Below are 22,137 nucleotides of genomic sequence, written 5' to 3'. Positions count from 1 at the left end.
TTGGCGAGGACAAATGCCATCTGATGAGGAAACGCATGAATTCACAATAACTACGGATATGAAGCGGAACAATGGAGCACGTAGTAGTAGTAGTGTAGTCAGCGCGTGGCCATCAAAACACTTCATGAACTCGCAACCAACGCCCACTGAATAGCTAAAGAAACCGAGGCAGCAATTTCTAAGTCTGTGCGCATATACACAAAGTTAATTTGAACCGCGACTGCTGATGCATAAACCAAAAGACGCCACTGAACAATGTGATCATCATTGACAACTCCATCATCCACACTTTTAGTGTGAACCAGAAAACCCCATTAATTGATAATGCACCGACGCTCGCTTACGGAATGTAAATATTTCAATAATAATCTTTGAATTGTATGAAATTAAAGGTTTGCTCTGTATTGAATAAACGCAGGGGATATTGATGTCACCCGAACAAAAGGTCACATCAACTGAAGCTTGATCTTTAACAGCAATAACGTCACGTGTAAATGCAAACAGTAAAGAAAGTGTGTTGTACTTAAACGAATAAAGCATTTAAAATGTGCTGTTACAATCAAAGATCTCTGTTTTCACTGTCGCCATCAATATTATGAAAAATTGTAACACAGAGGAGCTCTTTTCAGTAATCCTTTCACGTAGAATGTAGACAATTAGTAAAGTATATTGTAAACAAATATTAGCATGTGAAGTACATCATAGTCATTGACTTTACCGAAGTACATTTGACTAAAGTGGCAATATTTGCCATGGTACATCATTGTTCACAAATGTACACTTTGTTGTAACGTCGTCGCTGTAAGAGAAACGTGATCGTGTTGAGATGACGCCGCGCGTACCTGGCATGGTTCTGAGAGCGATCAAAACACCAAGGGAAGCGCACGACCACTCAGCCGCTTATCGTGACATGAACTGTGAATGGTGTCGTTTCTCGGTGAGCATAAATATATTAGATGATGAAGCTTCCTGTTCAGCATCCCTTGTCCTCTTGGGGTTAGCTAAGTTCAAGCTGCCTTTGGAATTAACATTTCTCGAGATGCAGCATTGAGATTATTGTTTAAGGCTGTTGACCAGAAGCCGAGAACCGGAGACAGTGAGAGAAAGAGAGAGACACACACACAAACAGTGACACAGAGACAGAGAGACACACACGCACAGTGACACAGAGAGAGAGACACACACAAACAGTGACAGAGAGAAAGAGAGAGACACACACACAGTGACAGAGAGACACACACACAAACAGTGACACAGAGAGAGACACACACAGTGACACAGAGAGAGAGACACACAAACACAAACAGTGACACAGAGAGAAAGAGAGACGCACACACACAGTGACACAGAGAGAGAGAGACACACACACAAACAGAGACAGAGAGCGAGACACACAAACAGTGACACAGAGAGAAAGAGAGAGGCACACACAGTGACAGAGAGAGGGACACACAGTGAGACAGAAAGAGGGACACACACAGTGACACAGAGACAGAGAGAGAGAGACACACACACAAGCAGTGACACAGAGAGAGACACACACAGTGACACAGAGAGACACGCACACAGACAGTGACACAGAGACAGAGAGAGACACACACAGTGACACAGAGAGAGAGACACACACACACAAACAGTGACACAGAGAGAAAGAGAGAGACACACACACAAACAGTGACACAAAGAGAGAGAGACACACACAGTGACACAGAGAGAGACACACACACACAAACAGTGACACAGAGACAGAGAAAGATACACACACAAACAGTGACACAGAGAGACACACACACACAAACAGTGACACAGAGACAGAGAGACATACACACAAACAGTGACACAGAGAGAGACACACAGAGACACAGAGAGAGACACAAACAGTGACACAGAGACAGAGAGAGACACACACACAAACAGTGACACAGAGAGACACACACAAACAGTGACACAGAGAGAGACACACACAGAAACAGTGACACAGAGACAGAGACACACACACAGAGACACAGAGAGAGACACACAAACAGTGACACAGAGACAGAGAGAGACACACACACACTGACACAGAGACAGAGAGACACAGAGTGAGACAATTAAACAGAACCACGGAAACACAGATACAGTTACACTGAGACAGGGTGAGTCAGAGAAACGCAGGGACAGGCAAGAGACGAGGAGACACACAGGGAGACACAGGGAGATGCAAGGAAAGAGATCATCACGGGGACACCAGGATACAAAGGGTGACAACGATGCAGATGATACGAGAGAACAGTATCCAGTAAGCCATTGGATTATAAGTATGCATTTTGTGTTCCGTTAGTTGTCCTTCCCCCGCACCTATGATTAGCACGGTTGGCTACGTACGGTGCGAAAGAATTTCAAACAGTGAACAAAGTGTGTTGTACTAAAACGAACAAAGCATTTAAAATGTGCTGTTACAATCAAAGATCTCTGTCTTCACTGTCGCCATCAATGTTGTGAAAAATTATAACAACACGGAGGAGCTCTTTTCAGTAATCCTTTCACGTAGAATGTAGAAGTTAATTGTGCTCTAAACTATAATATACCGCGACAATTAGTAAAGTATATTGTATACAAATATTAGCATGTGAAGTACGTCATAGTCATTGACTTTACCGAAGAACATTTGATTAAAGTGGCAATATTTGCCATGGTACATCATTGTTCACAAATGTACACTTTGTTGTAACGTCGTCGCTGTAAGAGAAACGTGATCGTGTTGAGATGACGCCGCGCGTACCTGGCATGGTTCTGAGAGCGATCAAAACACCAAGGGAAGCGCACGACCACTCAGCCGCTTATCGTGACATGAACTGTGAATGGTGTCGTTTCTCAGTGAGCATAAATATATTAGATGATGAAGCTTCCTGTTCAGCATCCCTTGTCCTCTTGGGGTTGGCTAAGTTCAAGCTGCCTTTGGAATTAACATTTCTCGAGATGCAGCATTGAGATTATTGTTTAAGGCTGTTGACCAGAAGCCGAGAACCAGAGACAGTGAGAGAAAGAGAGAGACACACACACAAACAGTGACACAGAGACAGAGAGACACACAGTAACAGAGAGAGAGAGAGACACACACAGTGACACAGAGAGAGAGACACACACACAAACAGTGACACAAAGAGAGAGACACACACAGTGACACAGAGAGAGACACACACACAAACAGTGACACAGAGACAGAGAAAGATACACACACAAACAGTGACACAGAGAGACACACACACACAAACAGTGACACAGAGACAGAGACACACAAACAGTGACACAGAGACAGAGACACACACAGTAACAGAGAGAGAGAGAGAGACACACACAGTGACACAGAGAGAGAGACACACACACAAACAGTGACACAAAGAGAGAGACACACACAGTGACACAGAGAGAGACACACACACAAACAGTGACACAGAGACAGAGAAAGATACACACACAAACAGTGACACAGAGAGACACACACACAAACAGTGACACAGAGACAGAGAGACATACACACAAACAGTGACACAGAGAGAGACACACAGAGACACAGAGAGAGACACACACAGTGACACAGAGACAGAGAGAGACACACACACAAACAGTGACACAGAGACAGAGAGAGACACACACAAGCAGTGACACAGAGAGACACACACACAAACAGTGACACAGAGAGAGACACACACACAAACAGTGACACAGAGACAGAGACACACACACAGAGACACAGAGAGAGACACACAAACAGTGACACAGAGACAGAGAGAGACACACACACACTGACACAGAGACAGAGAGACACAGAGTGAGACAATTAAACAGAACCACGGAAACACAGATACAGTTACACTGAGACGGGGTGAGTCAGAGAAACGCAGGGACAGGCAAGAGACGAGGAGACACACAGGGAGACACAGGGAGATGCAAGGAAAGAGATCATCACGGGGACACCAGGATACAAAGGGTGACAACGATGCAGATGATACGAGAGAACAGTATCCAGTAAGCCATTGGATTATAAGTATGCATTTTGTGTTCCGTTAGTTGTCCTTCCCCCGCACCTATGATTAGCACGGTTGGCTACGTACGGTGCGAAAGAATTTCAAACAGTGAACAAAGTGTGTTGTACTAAAACGAACAAAGCATTTAAAATGTGCTGTTACAATCAAAGATCTCTGTCTTCACTGTCGCCATCAATGTTGTGAAAAATTATAACAACACGGAGGAGCTCTTTTCAGTAATCCTTTCACGTAGAATGTAGACAATTAGTAAAGTATATTGTATACAAATATTAGCATGTGAAGTACGTCATAGTCATTGACTTTACCGAAGAACATTTGACTAAAGTGGCAATATTTGCAATGGTACATCATTGTTCACAAATGTACACTTTGTTGTAACGTCGTCGCTATAAGAGAAACGTGATCGTGTTGAGATGACGCCGCGCGTACCTGGCATGGTTCTGAGAGCGATCAAAACACCAAGGGAAGCGCACGACCACTCAGCCGCTTATCGTGACATGAACTGTGAATGGTGTCGTTTCTCAGTGAGCATAAATATATTAGATGATGAAGCTTCCTGTTAAACATCCCTTGTCCTCTTGGGGTTGGCTAAGTTCAAGCTGCCTTTGGAATTAACATTTCTCGAGATGCAGCATTGAGATTATTGTTTAAGGCTGTTGACCAGAAGCCGAGAACCAGAGACAGTGAGAGAAAGAGAGAGACACACACACAAACAGTGACACAGAGACAGAGAGACACACACGCACAGTGACACAGAGAGAGAGACACACACAAACAGTGACAGAGAGAAAGAGAGAGACACACACACAGTGACAGAGAGACACACACACAAACAGTGACACAGAGAGAGACACACACAGTGACACAGAGAGAGAGACACACAAACACAAACAGTGACACAGAGAGAAAGAGAGACGCACACACACAGTGACACAGAGAGAGAGACACACACACAAACAGAGACAGAGAGCGAGACACACAAACAGTGACACAGAGAGAAAGAGAGAGGCACACACAGTGACAGAGAGAGGGACACACAGTGAGACAGAAAGAGGGACACACACAGTGACACAGAGACAGAGAGAGACACACACACAAGCAGTGACACAGAGAGAGACACACACAGTGACACAGAGAGACACGCACACAGACAGTGACACAGAGACAGAGAGAGACACACACAGTGACACAGAGAGAGAGACACACACACACAAACAGTGACACAGAGAGAAAGAGAGAGACACACACACAAACAGTGACACAAAGAGAGAGACACACACAGTGACACAGAGAGAGACACACACACAAACAGTGACACAGAGACAGAGAAAGGTACACACACAAACAGTGACACAGAGAGAGACACACACACAAACAGTGACACAGAGACAGAGAGACATACACACAAACAGTGACACAGAGAGAGACACACAGAGACACAGAGAGAGACACACACAGTGACACAGAGACAGAGAGAGACACACACACAAACAGTGACACAGAGACAGAGAGAGACACACACAAGCAGTGACACAGAGAGACACACACACAAACAGTGACACAGAGAGAGACACACACACAAACAGTGACACAGAGACAGAGACACACACACAGAGACACAGAGAGAGACACACAAACAGTGACACAGAGACAAAGAGAGACACACACACACTGACACAGTGACACAGAGACAGAGAGACACAGAGTGAGACAATTCAACAGAACCACGGAAACACAGATACAGTTACACTGAGACGGGGTGAGGCAGAGGAACGCAGGGACAGGCAAGAGACGAGGAGACACACAGGGAGACACAGGGAGATGCAAGGAAAGAGATCATCACGGGGACACCAGGATACAAAGGGTGACAACGATGCAGATGATATACGAGAGAACAGTAACCAGTAAGCCATTGGATTATAAGTATGCATTTTGTGTTCCGTTTGTTGTCCTTCCCCCGCACCTATGATTAGCACGGTTGGCTACGTACGGTGCGAAAGAAGTTCAACATAAATATGAAGGACGTTATTAACCAATTTAGGTCATAACTGGCTGTGATGTTCCCTTCATACCTATGGCAGGAGTTATTTTCAACTCTCTGAGTTACATTCACCAACACAGCCACCGTTAGCTGTGTTAGTGAATGGCGGCTTGCCATCCTTTTCCACCTCCATGTGTGGCGATAGCTCTTTCCAAGCTCTCTCCGAGCTTACATTTACAAGCAAATCTCTTACACTGACATGCTAATCTCTCACAATACAATGGCCACCCCCACAGCTTCATTTGTCAAGATTTACCCGATCTTACACTTACATGCAAATTTCATCTCTAGCCCCGTCCCAAACCTTTATAACTCCTTTCCTTAGCAGCGCTCCCACCATATATTCTCAGCAGCTCTCCCGCGATATTTCTCAACTGATGACGATTGCTTGTATTGCAATCGAAACGTCGTGATATTATTTTTTATTATTATTTGATCTATCTACGTGGCTTTACCGAAAGACCCAAAGAATATACATATGTAGTGGCATAGCAATGGCTGCTGGCGAAAGAGGGGAACTGCGGTGTATGGCAGTACACAAGTCAGTAGGCCACGATAGACACGAAGGGGACAACTAAAGGGGAAAGGTCACCGAAGGGGCCCATCGGGAAGCCCCGGGAACCTGCGAGTAGGTTCCAGAAAGGGGGCGTGGCTGGGGCGGAGCGAGGCTACGCTTGGAGTGTAACAGGGGCCCTGCGGGGAACCTCGTGGCTATTGCTGGAAGTGGGAACCCTGTCGTGCAAGTTTTTCATCATCACCATCTCCTCGTCGCCCTCTCCGTCTTCACCATTCCGTGGTGCCGCTAGTCAGACAGCCCACCAACTCTTCTCACTCAGTAGTGCCGCTGACAATAGACGGTCTTAATAACAATAATAGTCGTGTGTACCCACGTCGGGTGTTGTGTGTGCTATCCCGATGGTGCTTGTTAAATAAAGAAGTGCCTCCAAGTCTTAGTGTCTCCTAGTTGAGTCACTACACATATATAGAAGTCGAACTCAAATTACCAGTGTGGTAGCAATCCAGGGAAACTGTGACGAGTGAGCCCAGGATTACAAGTCGGACTCGACTTACGTCATGACAGCGATCCCGCTGTGACAGTGATGCGGTGTAACAGTGAAGCAGCGAGTTACAGGATTATATGTCGAACTCAGTTTACCTAATGACGATGGTCCAGAGCCACAGTGTGATATCGACCTGGAGTAATGGTGAGTCAGAATCTTTATTTATCCTGGAGAAATTCAATGAGCTCTGAAGCTCTTTTTCACACATGTCCAGTAGGGACGGGTCAGAACGTCACGAATATAGGAGTACAAAGTACAGGAAAGGGAAACAAATCACTCATAAACAAATACGTAAATGAACTAAACTATTTTTCATTTTACCAGGTAAAGCTCACTGAGCTATCTAGCTGTTTTTCAGAAACGATCTGGCCACAAATGATAGCTCAACGAAGTGGATTATCACGTGGAAATGTAAAGCAGTCAAATAATATAAACGCATGTTTCTAAATGTGGAGGGAAAAACCGGTAGGACCCAGAGAAAAATCCATTCGACCACAGGGAGAGAGACGCGCAAACTCTAAACATACAGCAGGCGCCAGGGTCGGGATCGAGCCCACAACCTCCTGTGTACCAGGCGAGGAAGTTAACATCTCACCACCACGACGCCCAAAACGCAGGGATTTTTTTTATGAGGTAAGAGCTTCTCAGGCTTCGTTTATTTTGGGATCAACAGATCCATTAAGTATTTATCGGATTTATCAGAAATAACTTTTAAAATAGAGCCCAGTGAATGTTTCTCGGGGCAGATGGAGTTCAAGTTTAAACCGTTGTAAATTTCACAATGGTAGGGCACACAGTGCGGTAGTAAGTTCAGCTTATGTAATGCAATGGCACAAGCGAATTGATAAACCACATCACAGTACGTATATAATGACGACTTCGACGCATTTGTCTTGAGATGGATTCTTTATTAAGGAGCCACGTGCTCACACTGGAACAGGCGGAGACCCCCACTGCAACAGCCCCGAGTCTCCCGCGCATCTCCCTCACATAGGGTCCGAGGCCACGCCCCCATTCCCGAACCTTCTCGCTGGTTCTAGACCGCTCCCTCTACCGATAGACTCAACCGTCCTCTTCCGTCACCTGGGGGCTGTGGAGGGGGTGTGGAGGGGGGTGGAGGGAGGGGGCTGTGGAGGGGGTGGAGGGAGGGGGGTGTGGAGGGGGGGTGTGGAGGGGGGTTTGGGGGGTGTGGAGGAGGGTTCATAGTTCCATTTATTTGCTATAGCCCTGTGAGCCATTCGGCTCTTGAATCGGGTGCAACCGCAACAAACAAAAAACAAAAACATGAACAAGAAAACATCTTAAAGTGACTATGTGACTGTGCAAACAGAAAATCCAGGAAAAACATCAAAATATTGCCGGAAATAGCACCGTACACCAAGGCTGTGTGCAAAAATCCCAGTGGGATGCAAGTCAAACAACAACAACCACAAGACAACTAAGATTAAGGCCATCAATCTAACTCTGTACTACAATAAACAAAAACATGGCCAAAACAAAAAACTTTTCGAAATCACCAAAATAAAGCCATAAATGCAATGTAACAGTGATCATAGGGACTGTGACCGAATTTTTTTACAATAAACTATATAAATAACATGTAACACCAAACCCTAGAGCCACAGCTGGCTGCATGAGTCACTCCACAACAACAGGAGCATCAGTCGGAGTATCACATTTTTCAATGCACCTTTAAGATCAGCACGCTAAATCAAAATACAGATAATACTTTCCAGCGGTCATCCGGAGCGAAACATTTTATTTTATTTTAGCCCACTGAATAGCAGTGGCAGCTAGGGGTGTCCAACTCCTCTAGAGCAGTTTTGAGTGAAGATCTCATAGGCAGTGATCCAAGTTGCAGTTTATTGGCAATAGCATTCCAGACCCTGGGGGCATCAATAGCAAAGGCCCTTCCTCCGGTTTTTGTACGGCAATAGGGAATGTGAAGCTGGTAAATGAGCGAAGACCTGAGGTCAAATTTGTTCTTTGAAACAGAGAGGAGATCCAGCAGGTAGTCTGCGGATTTTTTTGTAAGTACATCGTGAATAAATAAGATCTGGTGCACAAGCCGTCGAACATTAAGAGATGTTAAGTTTGACCCAATGTAGAGATCACAGTGGTGAGTTCTATATGGGCAGTTCAATGCAAATCTTAAGGCCGAGTGATAGATGGAATCAAGCTTCTTCAGTACAGTACTTGGGGCTGATTTATACACGATGTCACAGTAGTCAAGTAGAGGCAGTATGGTAGCTTTTATCAATTCCAAACGGAACATTGGGGGGAAGCAGTGCTTGTGTCGATACAGAAAACCAATTTTTATTTTTGTCTTTTTACCAATATAATCAATGTGATCTTCAAAATTCAGTTTTGAATCCAGGATGACCCCAAGATACTTATAGATCTTGACTTGCTCTATTTGATAATTATTTAAGGAATGTAATTGGGGAAAAATAACTTCCTGCTTTAGTCCCGATGAGAAGCATAGCACCTTGGTTTTGGTGGTATTCAGGACTAGCTTAAGAGCAACTAGCTGATGTTGTAGTTTGTTGAAATCACCCTGGAGCTTAGCAATCTCGTCATCCGGAGAGCGGCCAGCAGTAATCAGTATCGTGTCATCTGCAAAAATATTTACCCTGGAATGATCCAGGTCAGTGCCCAAGTCATTGACATAAAGAGAGAACAAGAGGGGGCCGAGGATGGAACCCTGTGGAACCCCTTTTGTTATCTTAACACTGTTTGACCTCCAACCATCTGTGAATACAGTTTGGGTGCGAGAAAAGAGGAAATTTTTTAACCATTTTACTGTGTTTTCGGAAAAACCGAGGCAACTTAGTTTACTAAGCAGGGTGTTGTGGTCTACTGTATCAAAAGCTTTGGACAGGTCAAGAAAAGAGACAGGCACAGTACTGCTTCTTATCAAGGCTATTGTAAATTTGATTTAAAGAGTCTAATGCAGCAGATGTGGTGCTGTATTTTTTTCGGAACCCAGATTGTTTTAGATGTAGTAGATTGTTGGTGGATAGGAAACTGCTAATTTGGTGTGGAGGGGGGTGTGGAGGGATGTGGAGGGGGGGAGTGTGGGGGGGAGTGTGGGGGGGTGTGGGAGTGGGAGGGGCTACCCCGGTCACGTGACCCCGCCAGGGCGCGCTGCATTGTGGGGGGATTTGCCAGCACAAAGCGGTGCAGTTGCGCCCTGCTCCCGTCTCCTCATCATCGTGAACAACAACAAGAATAACAACAGCAGCAACTACATCGCCGTCATGTCGGACTTCGTCGAGTTGGAGAAGCAAATGCGCGAAACCCGCATAGGTGAGGTCGCAAAACCCGCGCAATCACGACGAAGCGGCCGCGAGGGAGGGGGAGCTAGGCGAGACTAGGCTTCACCTCGCGGCCTAACGCGGCCGTCTCGATTTAAGATGACTGTACAATTGTGTAAACATGTTTTTTCAGCTACAATGGACCTTGCTTTGTGTTTGGCTGCGGTTGTTGTAGCCGCTGTGGTGACCGAGGCGACACGGGAGCCGTCGGTTGAGATTGGTGGGGGTGGCCTAGTCTAGGCTCGCCCTAGAGCAAAGCTGCGTGGTCGCGCTCCCGCGATGAGAAACAAATACAAATTGCGGTAAAAAAACATCTTAATATGCGTGAGTTAAAGTGTCTCGGATGCGCCGTGTAAACATTTGGGGTGGGTGGGGGGGTGTGGGTGGGGAGGTGTTGGCGCGGTTCGCCTCGCTGTGAATGGCGCCTAGGCGGAGAGCGTGGGGAGTTTAAAATGGCGGCAAGGGAGCCGGGCCCTGGCGTGGAGAGTGGAGTCGGAGGGTGGTGCCGGTGGCGGTGGTGGTGGTGGCACCGCCGCTGTGTCGACAACAAACACGCTCGTAAACCTGCCACATCGACGTCAACTTAAAGCCGCTTGCTAAATCGTGTTCAACAGGTATAGGGCGATGTGCCCCTTTCCAAGCGGTGATGCGCTCTTCGCTTGGTTGGTAACCCTGAGAAATTCCACATTGCTCTGACGGGCTCAGATAATTAACAGTAATTGGATTTTTTTTAAAAGTGTCCATTTGTCAATCATGCATACCTATCTAGTTCGTACGTGTTGCTGACAATAAGTTGCGCTGTTATCTTCATTGTTGTGACTCTAGTGTGTGTACCGCGGAGTTCTCGGTGCTCGCGAATAACATTTAACCCTAAAGTTCATAATTTGTATGAGACTAAACCGATGCATTACAGGGATTATTTGCGTATGTTTAGCGTGCGAAGGAGCTGCCATAACGTTTCTCCAGTGCCGCTTGTGTTGCTGATATATTACGTGAAATAGCGCTTTATGGGATATTGGACGTACGCTCCCACCTATGCTGTTCACTGTCCGCAGATATTTAGCAAACATTGTATTGGAAATGTAAGGCATGATCAAATAAAAGTATTAACCATCTCACATTTGCTGATAGTATTGTAGGAATTATATCTAATGGTCGAGACTGGTGAACATGCCCCAGAGGGTGACCACCACGGAGAAAACTGATGACATTAGCTCGTGCAGGAGGAGTAAGCTGCCATTGAAGGATTGAGAGAGATAGTGATGACGTGGTGGCAGCATTTATCCTGCACTGGGAATGATCGCTGTTGGTGATGATGATGATGGAGTTGCCATGTCATGCTTCACCTGACAGAGCGCGAGAAGGAGCGGCGACACAAGAAGCGGAGTCGCTCGCGGAGCCGTGATCGCAAGAAGCGCAGCCGCAGTCGCGAGCGGGACCGCGACCGGGATCGGAAGAGCCGGAGTCGTGAGCGCCCCTCCCGTGACAAAGACAAGAAGGATGAAAAGAAAGAAGAAAAGAAGGAGAAAGGCGATAAGATACGCAGGTATCAACTGCCACCTATTACACTTTGGGAGCCTTGTTGTGGAGGTTAATCGATTATGATTTAACCTTCAGTCTAATTTTCCCTAATACGGTTTTGCAGAATAGGCAGGTTAAGTGGTTGAAAGGTTAATTATTGTGTTAATTGTCTGACCATCTGGATACGATGAAAGCTATAAACTGTAATTGTAAAGTTTCATGCTCTCATGGCATCTTCAACAATTGTGGGTTATGATTTATAAGGATACCCCTTATTCTAGCCACTAGTTAATAAAGTAATTCCATTGCTATGCAGTTGCGCACAGCTGGCAAGATTGTGTCAAGTCTTTCAAGGCGCTTTCTTTCTAACCGACTTTATGCTTTTGTCACATTTTAGCCGCTCCCCTCGCAAGCCACGCAAGAAGAAGCCATACAAGTACTGGGATGTGCCACCCCCTGGCTTCGAACACATCACGCCACTTCAGTACAAAGCCATGCAAGGTGGCTAGCACAACATGTCAAAGCACTTTACCTAAACATGTGGATTATGCTACTTAAAACTAAGTAAAATTGTACAAATGTTATCGTCAGCCGTCTTCAGTGTTTTTATGAGTAGCAAACAACTGTTAACTGTCAAATACATACACAATGACACATTTTCATGTCTTAATTTTTTTTAATATTTGACCTGCTGTGACGAAATCCCATTAAACAAACGGCTGTTATCGTCTCTATGTACCCAGGCTTTGTGGCCTGGATTGTCACTCAAGTTGGAAGCATTTGTAGTAAAAATATATATTTTGTTGACTGTCGTTAAAATAAATTGCACCATTGGCATTGACATCAGTGCAGTGATAGTACTTGTACGCTACGGTCATGGACCCGACTAACGTTTAAAGTATTTCATCAACTATACAGTGATTACATATTTTTGCTGTAGTTACGTGATTAACATTGTAAAAAAAAAATCTAATGTTTCAGTAATGCCTTTTATAGTATGTTTATTTGCAGTCAAATATGAATATTTAGATTTTGTTTTACCACCGGTGAATTGACACTGCTATAATTTAATGTAATATATCTCCTCTCTTCACAGCTGCTGGCCAGATCCCAGCAACTGCTCTCATCGCCACGACTACCACCGCAACAGTGGCTGGCCTGCCGAATCCTGCCGCGATGCCCGTACCCATCGTGGGCAGCCAGCTTACACGCCAGGCACGGCGTCTCTACGTCGGCAACATTCCCTTTGGAGTCACAGAGGTACGGTCGTGTGCCCTGCACGGTGCAGCACTGTGCACATGCTAGCTTTCTTCGTCGCACGACACCATCAAAGACGAAGATCCCCTGAAGAGCCTGAACAAACTGTTGGAGAAAGTGCTGTTAGCGAACACCTCTGAAGCCCGGCAATGGCACACGAGGGGGTGGGTGGCCAGCACCACACTTGACCGCCTTTGTCTCCCCATTGGCGATGTTTACACACTGCACCAGGTACTCCATTTGAGGCTGAGTCGACCTCACTCGCTCACCAGCGTTCTGTTGCCTCTTTATCAGTTTGTCGCTGTTAACATGGTTACTTTCCCACGAATTTCAATTGCTGATTCCTCCACCTTTCTTGAGAACTCTTGTCTACCCAGAATGACTTATTTCATACTTGTTTAACCACCTTAATGCAGGTCAAAACTCTTTCTGCTTCTTTCCTCGAACTGCTCAACTTTGGAATATCCCTCCCATGTTCTCTTTTCTGCAAGTTACAAGCTGGTTCAATTCAAGAAACACGTCTTTATCCAACATTGATCTAATGTATTGCTTTCCTGTTTTGCTTGTAGGAGGCCATGATGGATTTCTTTAACAACCAGATGAAGTTGGCAGGACTGGCACAGGCTCCAGGCAATCCTGTTCTTGCTGTCCAAATAAACCTGGACAAGAACTTTGCCTTCCTTGAGGTATACACTTGACACAGCAGCTATTGATACAATTACATCCATTATAACACATCCTATTAATGGGCAAAGCACTTCATATATTAATGTACCGACGTCTCATTTTTTCTTACATGAATTGCTTGTCCATTGGTGTTTCAGGCTTCAGAAGGGACGCGTCTTAGCAGGGGATTTAGAAGTTATTTAAAACAATCTGAAATATTCTGTAACATGCTTTTAACGTGATTTAAGCAAAATGTGATGGATACAATTACACTATATTTATACATATACTTGGAGGCTTAGGTTTTTTTATCAGTACTTTTATCAATACGTGCAAAAATGCAATTTTGGTATGTCAACACAAAACATCCAGAAAACTACAATTACCAGCAACAATCTCCAATTTACACGTTAGTCTTTTTGTGTTGAGTTTGTTGTCCTTCCCCCGCACTTAGCGTTGTTGGCCATACATTATCTTTCGGTATTGCTGTGGCATACTGGCAAGGGTGAAGTCGTACGAGTAGAATTTTGAATGTGGTTAGCGCCTCCAGGTGGCCAGATGCTTGCAATTCAGGGCCACCGTGCAGGGCCTCACAAAGAGCTGCCGTCGCCTCATTGCTTGCACTTATTTTACGTAGTTCCGGTCAGTGGATGAAACGACGCAAGCGCTGGCGTTCGACGGAATCATCTTCCAGGGCCAGTCACTCAAGCTGCGCCGCCCACACGACTACCAGCCCCTGCCTGGCATGTCAGAGTCTCCCGCTTTGCATGTACCAGGTACGTCGAGTGAGAACGCGCAACCTATGGAGGTCTTTGTCGCGCCTGTGCAGCACACAGGCTGTGCAGCACACTTGCCTCTCTGAGGGTAAAAGTGACTGTAATTTTGTCAGTTTCGCCGAGTGACGTGCGCGAACGTGGGCAAAGATTATATCAGCGGTCACTCATGCCTCCCCAAGTGGATCTTAATTAGACATCTTAAAATTTCAACTTAAAAATATATTCTGGCAGTACATGAATCTATATTATGTATGCAAATGATATGCTAATTTGGGGTAATTTATCCCCTGGACCAAATTATTATTCGGTCACAATTTGATTCAACAATAGATTATCATACTTAACACTGCGGTGTATAGTAGCACCTCTAGTGACTCCAGAAGTGATGTAAATACAGGACACCAAAAATGAATAAAAAACCATGTCTTGCACATTCGGTTTTGATGCATAAAAGATTATGCATCAGTATTGGTCAATGGATGAATGCATTTTATCACCTAATGCTAATGAACCAATTGTTAAACATAAAACACCAAAATACAAGGCAAACTAATCATATTCTTGAATCAAATCTTGACTCGTTACATGCCTATTTGTCTTCCGGAGCTTGTTTTCATTAAATGTCACAGCCACAAAAGGTGTAAAGTTGCATCACATGACACCTGTTACACTGGTTTTGCTGGTAAAACAATGTTGACCTCTGTTGAATGCCTTGTTACAAAGGATGTCTTCCACCTTCGATTGGCTATTCATTTTGGTTGTGCTGTTGCAAATGTATGCTATTCAGTAGGTGTGGTGTCCACTGTTGTGCAAGACACGCCGCACAAGCTGTTTATCGGAGGTTTGCCCAGCTATCTGACGGATGATCAGGTAAGTTTTGCAAAAATCACGATCTATATGTATACCTTTTGCCCAAGTAATTTGGGAATGTGTTACTATTCTCTTATGCTTCTTTCTGTCATTCATCTTAGAATAACAGAATAATGTGAACCACAAAAAGTTTACTTTTTTCTTTCACCTTTATCTGCAACAGTTTTCACCTGAGCCTGAAAACACCCATGAAGCATGCACTCTTTAATATGCTGTATGCACACGTGTTAGCACACATGCACGCATTCGATCCCCCACTTGCCTCCAAGGGGCGCGTAGTTAAATAAAAGAAGACCACACAACAGTGGGCATGGGAAGGACGTGCAGGTAATGTGTTTTCTCCCTGAGTTTGTGTGTTTCAGCAAGGTAAGGGCTCGCTGCACCTGGATCCGTCTCACAAGGGCGTACAGTTTCGCGCGATCGTGGTGTTCTGTTATCCAGGGTCAAGTTTTAGGGGCGGCCAAGAATACTTTTCTTTCCCCGCACTTTTTTTATTTTTTATTTCCCCCCCCACCCCTCCTTGTTGAGTTACAGGTGCTTTTAGGGCTCTGTGCTAGAAGCCGGGGCATCGCTGTGTTTTTAGGTTTCTTTGGATCTGAACAGCCATTTAAGAGTTTTAAATTGCAGCTCTCCAAATACAGGGCCTTCTCTGCAACTGGAGCCTGAGTGTTCTTTTTCAGCAGTTTTTTCACAGCTTACAGGGTTTGAAATTCCATTGAATGAGCATCGTACGCCAACGGTGAGATTCCCCATTGACATTAACTAGCGACTTTTTAAATCATAAGGTATGGACATAATTATCAATCGTCTGTGCATTCTGTAGAGATAGGTCATAAAGTATTAAATTGATCTTACCAGTCTGGAACGTGCATTATAATGTTGTATGCTGCTGTGAGTAAAAAATATAGCAATTGACACTGAAATGTAGCATTTTCTTAATAAAAAGCGGGCTCTCAAGCCGCATTGCATCATGCACGTTCCGTAAACCCGAAAGAAGTATCAATAAGCAATGCCGATGTAATCGGTGTAGGAAAGTGTTCAGACGTGTTCCCTCCAGTTTGTGATACTGATGGCTGTTTTATGTTTGTTCCCCTAATTCATCCCCCAGCTAGGGGCCTGTAAGAGCGTAAGTCGCGGCGCGTAGTACCGTTTGTTCAGTAGCACTTGACCCTCTGCGGCAGTGCTACCCGCCTGCTAACAAAGGCAAGTAGACCGGCACCAACAAAACCTGCCCGCGCCTTCTGGTTCCTCTGGCCCCTTCCCCCCTAAAGGAATCGAACAATCAATCATGGGGGTGGTCAGGATTTTGGATTGTGGGAGGATTCACTTGGTGTGGCCTGGATCAGTGTTTACAAATTCAATTAGGATAGTGTTTTGTTTATGGGGGAAGTTGGATTTTTGGCAGCTCTTTGTTGTTTGAGCATTTTTTTTGTAAAGTTATGCTTTGATTCACCCTAATGCTAAATTGGCCGAATACTACACTGAGAAATGGCTGTAGTAATAACGTTGATTTAAACTGCAACTGTGCCCTAAGTACACCGTAGCAATGCCACCGTAATGCTTTTGCACCCTCAAACAGACAACCATGGATGGTTGTCAACGAACATTTATGCCAGTGTCCCTATTTGTGCGGAGATCTCTGCTCCCAGTGACACGCCTAATCATTCATTGCCCCAGAGATTGAGATAAAAGCTGCTCTTGGGGTGCCTGCAAGCACTGGGGGTGCTCTAGGTCCCTACCTCGGTTACAATTACATTTCTTGATAAAAGAGATACAGCAAAAGCTCTATCCGGCATCCATGAGGAATGGAGGGTGCCGGTTAATGAAATATGCCGGTTATCTGAGAGTTATACTTATGGTTAAATAAAAAAAATTCCAACTACTTAAACTTTTTTTCACCAAAATTTCCACGTACGACATAAGAAATGTCCTCTTTTACAGAGGTACTCACCAGACAGTTGTAGCATTCTAAGTTGATTGTAGTGAAGCATTGGGGCCGTTTAGAGTATCATATTGGAGTTGCAGTACTGTATGTACATCTTTCGCTAGCACCACTACTCACCAGCATCCTGAAGCTTTCGTAAACAACGGATCTTTGATAAGCGCATGGCTAGATGCCGGATGGCCGTTGGATTTATCCGGATACGTGAAGGAAGATTTGTATTGCCATCTATGACAGATGCCGGTTAATAGAACATTCCCGATGGTAAAGCGCCGGATAACAGCTTTTGCTTTCCATAACTGTCTGCAAAAATACTTTTAAATATACCTTTTTTTGCTTGTGTTATTCCGGTGTGCATTTTAAATATACCTTTTTTTGCTTGTGTTATTCCGGTGTGCATTGCACAGTTTAATAGATTAAATATCTTTTGGTGAGAGTACATTTAGATATGGTTAGGGTGAATCTTAGTATATTTACTTCAACTTGAGCATACTTTATCTTCTCATGTAGATTAGAATAAATATCCACACTGAGCAAAACATGGCACCACTGCGATCCACTGAAACGTGGGCGTAAAATTTATTATGTTAAACCATCACTCTTAAGGTACACATTTCACATCCACATTTTCATACAAATGGCATATGCGTATACATTTTCCCAACATTGCGACTTTTTTTTATTCAAAACTGCACTATTTTCTGAAACGGTCTTAAGTGGGTGACCTCTAAGATTGGGACTTTACACTCGTCAATGAAAATGTTGCAAACTTATGCGCAGTAAAGCACTGCATCTATATTCTTGGCGAGTCCCAACACTTAAAAAAAAATATTTAAGTATATTTAAACTTTAAAGCTTTTCATTACAAATCCTAAAAATCTGGTACTTAAGTGGGCTTTTATATTTGCATAGCACAACATTTTCCTTGCAAGATATTGGTAAAACATTCATGTGTCCACAAAAATATATGCCGATACAAACTGTCAGTTCAAGCCAAGTGCATTGTAATTTACACAATTGCAACAAGAGTTATTCGTGTGGTACATAGATTTTCGTTTGTTCATACACATGCATTTAATTTCCAATGCAAATGTTTTATACATTAATTTTAAATGTAGATGCATCACTCCTGTATTACCCATGCATATATTTATAGCTGGCTCTTCCATCCGGTTAAATTGCTTGGCTGCAACTAGGTGTGCATGATAAAATTCTTGGCACGTTCATGTTGCATATGAAAGCCCACTTAATTGCATATAAGGCAGCTTCATGGATGCTGCTGGTTTTTGATAACCTTTGCCGACAAATCTGCCTCCTGTGGAGCTCGTGTCCAGCGCTTCAACCCCTGCTGACTGTACGTGTGCCTCACTCGGCAGGTCAAGGAGCTGCTCACGTCCTTCGGGCCTTTGAAGGCCTTCAACTTGGTGAAGGACAGTGCCACCTGCTTCTCCAAGGGCTACGCCTTTTGCGAGTACGCCGACGTCAACGTCACCGACCAGGTGAGTTGCCTTGCTTGTCTGGTAATATTTTCCTAGGAAGCGTTGATTTGTCCCTTTATTCTCACTAGATTCGACCCTGGCAAGGGAAATGTTAATTATTGTGCTGACGTTGACCCCAAAATGTACACCAAATGTACAAACTGAGCTTTGATGTTTTTACACATGTTGCTTTGCTTAAAGTGTAATCCAGAGGAACATGTACATTTTGGTTCATTACCTCCCAAATGGCACAAGAAGAATGTTTTTTAACTGTTTTATTTAGAAGGCATCGTTACAAGTTGTAAGGATACTCTGCCAAACACCCGATTCCAATGAATCTGTGTAGCCTACTTGAATTATTCCACTGACAATTGTCAAGGCCTTTTGTTTATCCCAATGTCATTTTTGTCCAAGCCCAAAGGAGAAGTTTGGGTTCACACTTTTTTCATATCATAGCCTTTCCTATGGATGAAAACCTTGCAGATAAATCTTCCAAAAGCATCCTTATATCATGTATAATTTTAAATTAGACTTTAGAAAGTTTGGTGCCTTTGGTTTTTGTGTGAATACGAAAGTGTGCGTGTTTGCAGGTTACATATTTTTGAAAGTTTTAAGTGGGAAAAGGTAAGCGTTTTCTCATTGAGCTAAATCCCATGATATAAAGCGATAGTTGCAGCACCAGTCAAGAGGGGAGCATTCAGCCACTCCGCGACTATTCCTCACATGCTGTCAATCTGCTCCCAATGTGCAGGCTATTGCAGGACTGAATGGCATGCAGCTGGGTGACAAGAAGCTGATTGTGCAGCGAGCCAGCGTGGGGGCCAAGAATGCCAACCCGGTATTTGGAGCACCTGACACAGTACGGCACGGAATGGCACATGCACTACCTGTTGAATCGATGGGAATTGAGTTTGTTTAAAGAAAAAAAATCTTGCAGCTAATGCGCTTAGTGACATTATTTTAAACATAAGCACACAATAGTAAGATCTATGCATGACTTATGATGTGCTTGATAAATATATTTGTCAATATGAAAAATATTTTGTTTGTATTCCTGCATCAAATTTACCATTTGGAGGTTGAACTTTAGACATTCATTTTAAAGTGCTCGTGATCAGGCTGGGGAAGCCAGTTTCAGTGAGTGCCACTCGTGGTGTAAAAACTGCCTTCAACAAAAATGGGAGTCTTTGTAAGTAGAGGTCACCTAACTTCGTCTATAATTGCAAACGTTAAATGCATTTGGTTAATCTAAAGGTTAAAGCCATAATAACACTCGTGGTTAAAGGACAAGCATATTGATGTACACATTTTTTTATGTAATGATGAGTGGTTTTATTTTGCATGGACTTTTAAGAATATAATTTTTAAAAAGTTTTTTTTATAATTACAGTTTTGAGAAAACAAGTCTTCAGTCAACTTAAATTTGGACAGCCACTGACAAAACGAACTTTAACAACAATGAACAGTATCACCTGTCCTTGCGTGTGCGTGCGTGCACACCAACAGACGGTGGTGGTGCAGACGCCCGTGACACTGCAGGTTCCGGGGCTGGCATCGAGCCAGGTGCAGCACAGCGGCTTGCCCACAGAGGTGCTGTGCCTCATGAACATGGTGACCCCTGAGGAGTTGGTGGACGACGAGGAATACGAGGACATCTTGGAGGACATCCGTGAGGAGTGCGGCAAGTATGGATCCGTGCGCTCCGTAGAGATCCCGCGACCCGTCAACGGACTCGACATCCCGGGATGCGGCAAGGTGAGGGTGCACACGCTGCTGTCCCTTATTAACACCTGATGTACAGCCTGCTGCTGCAACCTACACTGCTATCTGCACATTTAAACAATGTCTACATTTAATGCACATTAAACAATGTCTACATTTAATTCATCCATCTGCAGGTCTTGTCAGTCAGATTTTCTCGAGTAATATTTAAATCGCAGAAAGGAACTCAGGCTTGAAGGAACCAGGGACCTATGGTATTGACAGTGAGCGATTTAAGACCTATGCCCTGAACTACATAAAAAGATTTGTGAACTAAAGTCATGCAATGTAGTTTACTGGTATTGGGTAAACCTGAGGTCAAAGGCAGAGCCTAATGAGGCTTCAGGTTATTTATACCATGCAGTTTTATTTAAAAAATAGACCTGATCCATCGTACTGGCTTTGATTTATCGTCAAACTTCATGCCCTGTGCCTTCTCTGCACTTTAACAGATCTTTGTGGAGTTTGCGTCACTACTCGACTGCCAGAGGGCTCAGCAGGCGCTGAGCGGCCGCAAGTTCGCCAACCGCGTGGTCGTGACACAGTACTACAACCTGGAAAAATACCACTGTCACGATTTCTAGATGTGCAACCTGCTCCGACTTGGGCGTCCACGGGGCTGCTCATTGGTGTTGTTTGTTATCGATGTGTGAAGATTTGAGCACCGTTTCACAAAGCAGTCTGTGACGCTGCATGATTCGGCAACTCCACCCGCTCACTTGACAGCATTTTTGCTTGGTGGTTTTCCTTTCTTTTTTATCGGTAAGTGTATTGTCTGTGTGCTTTTGTCAAAGAGTTGACTGCTATGCATTTGTGCGTGGTGCAGCCTACACCGTAGTGGTGTCTGATGAAAACAGTCGCACCAATTTTTTTATATTCCGTTAAAATAATGGTTGCTAAAGAGTGGATTTCGGGGGGGGGGGGGGAGGGGAAATATTAACTTTTGTGAATATTCATATTGACATCAATACAGGTATTAGTCCCCACTTTACAGACGGTGGTGACAAGGTTTTTTTTTCTCGGTGGGGGGGTGTAATTAGATGTTTGTGAGATTGTTTTCATTAGTTACCTTTGGCAAAATGTAACAATGCGAGAAATTCCCATGGAAGCATCAGATTTGTCTTTTGCATCTTTTTACAGTCGGTGGGAATAGGCACCCTGTCCCAAGGCTTGATCCAGATGTTCAAGACAAACTTTAGTACTTGTTAGGGTGGTAAAATTAAATATGCGGACACTTGTGATTGCATCATTATAAAAGACCAGCATTGATGTATTTGTCATGCATAACTTGGCACGATTTCTCTGTTTATTCCCATACTGAATTTGCAAGAAACTTGGGAGTATTTCAATAAAGTTTTCAACTAATTGTGGTCCTGTCTTGAAAGTTTGTTGCATAATGAAGATGTTGGTTTACAC

General features: G+C 44.2%; 2 protein-coding genes across 7 annotated transcripts in view; one reads left to right on the top strand and one right to left on the bottom strand.

Moving 5' to 3' along the window:
* The first annotated feature begins 10,262 nt into the window (after window positions 1-10,262).
* On the top strand, window positions 10,263-22,087 carry LOC116949584 (splicing factor U2AF 50 kDa subunit-like). Of its 2 annotated transcripts, none has more exons than XM_032967036.2 (11): window positions 10,263-10,442; window positions 11,804-11,996; window positions 12,369-12,472; window positions 13,068-13,231; window positions 13,798-13,914; window positions 14,532-14,670; window positions 15,458-15,540; window positions 18,859-18,981; window positions 19,712-19,798; window positions 20,467-20,715; window positions 21,174-22,087. In XM_032967036.2, the coding sequence occupies exons 1-11, from the start codon at window positions 10,394-10,396 to the stop codon at window positions 21,303-21,305; spliced, it is 1,440 nt and encodes a 479-aa protein (XP_032822927.1). In that variant the 5' UTR covers window positions 10,263-10,393; the 3' UTR covers window positions 21,306-22,087. The 2 variants fall into 2 exon arrangements, with proteins under 2 accessions (XP_032822927.1, XP_032822926.1); XM_032967035.2 differs by having other exon boundaries at window positions 19,712-19,819.
* The window catches only part of LOC116949585 (uncharacterized), a 22,768-nt gene continuing 18,673 nt past the window's right edge, over window positions 18,043-22,137 (bottom strand). For 3 of the 5 annotated variants that reach the window (XM_076072445.1, XM_076072446.1, XM_076072449.1), the window contains one exon: window positions 18,043-22,136. The gene's annotated coding sequence lies outside the window, so the exon portion shown is untranslated. The remainder of the gene's footprint in view (window position 22,137) is intronic. The other 2 variants (XM_076072447.1, XM_076072448.1) reach the window with 2 other exon arrangements.

The sequence above is a fragment of the Petromyzon marinus genome, chromosome 37 (assembly GCF_048934315.1).
Source record: "Petromyzon marinus isolate PM22_M1 ecotype Great Lakes invasive population chromosome 37, UKy_Petmar_22M1.pri1.0, whole genome shotgun sequence".
Taxonomy (NCBI): domain Eukaryota; kingdom Metazoa; phylum Chordata; class Hyperoartia; order Petromyzontiformes; family Petromyzontidae; genus Petromyzon; species Petromyzon marinus.
Note: the sequence above shows the minus strand (reverse complement) of the source record. Positions and strands in the feature narration are given on the sequence as shown.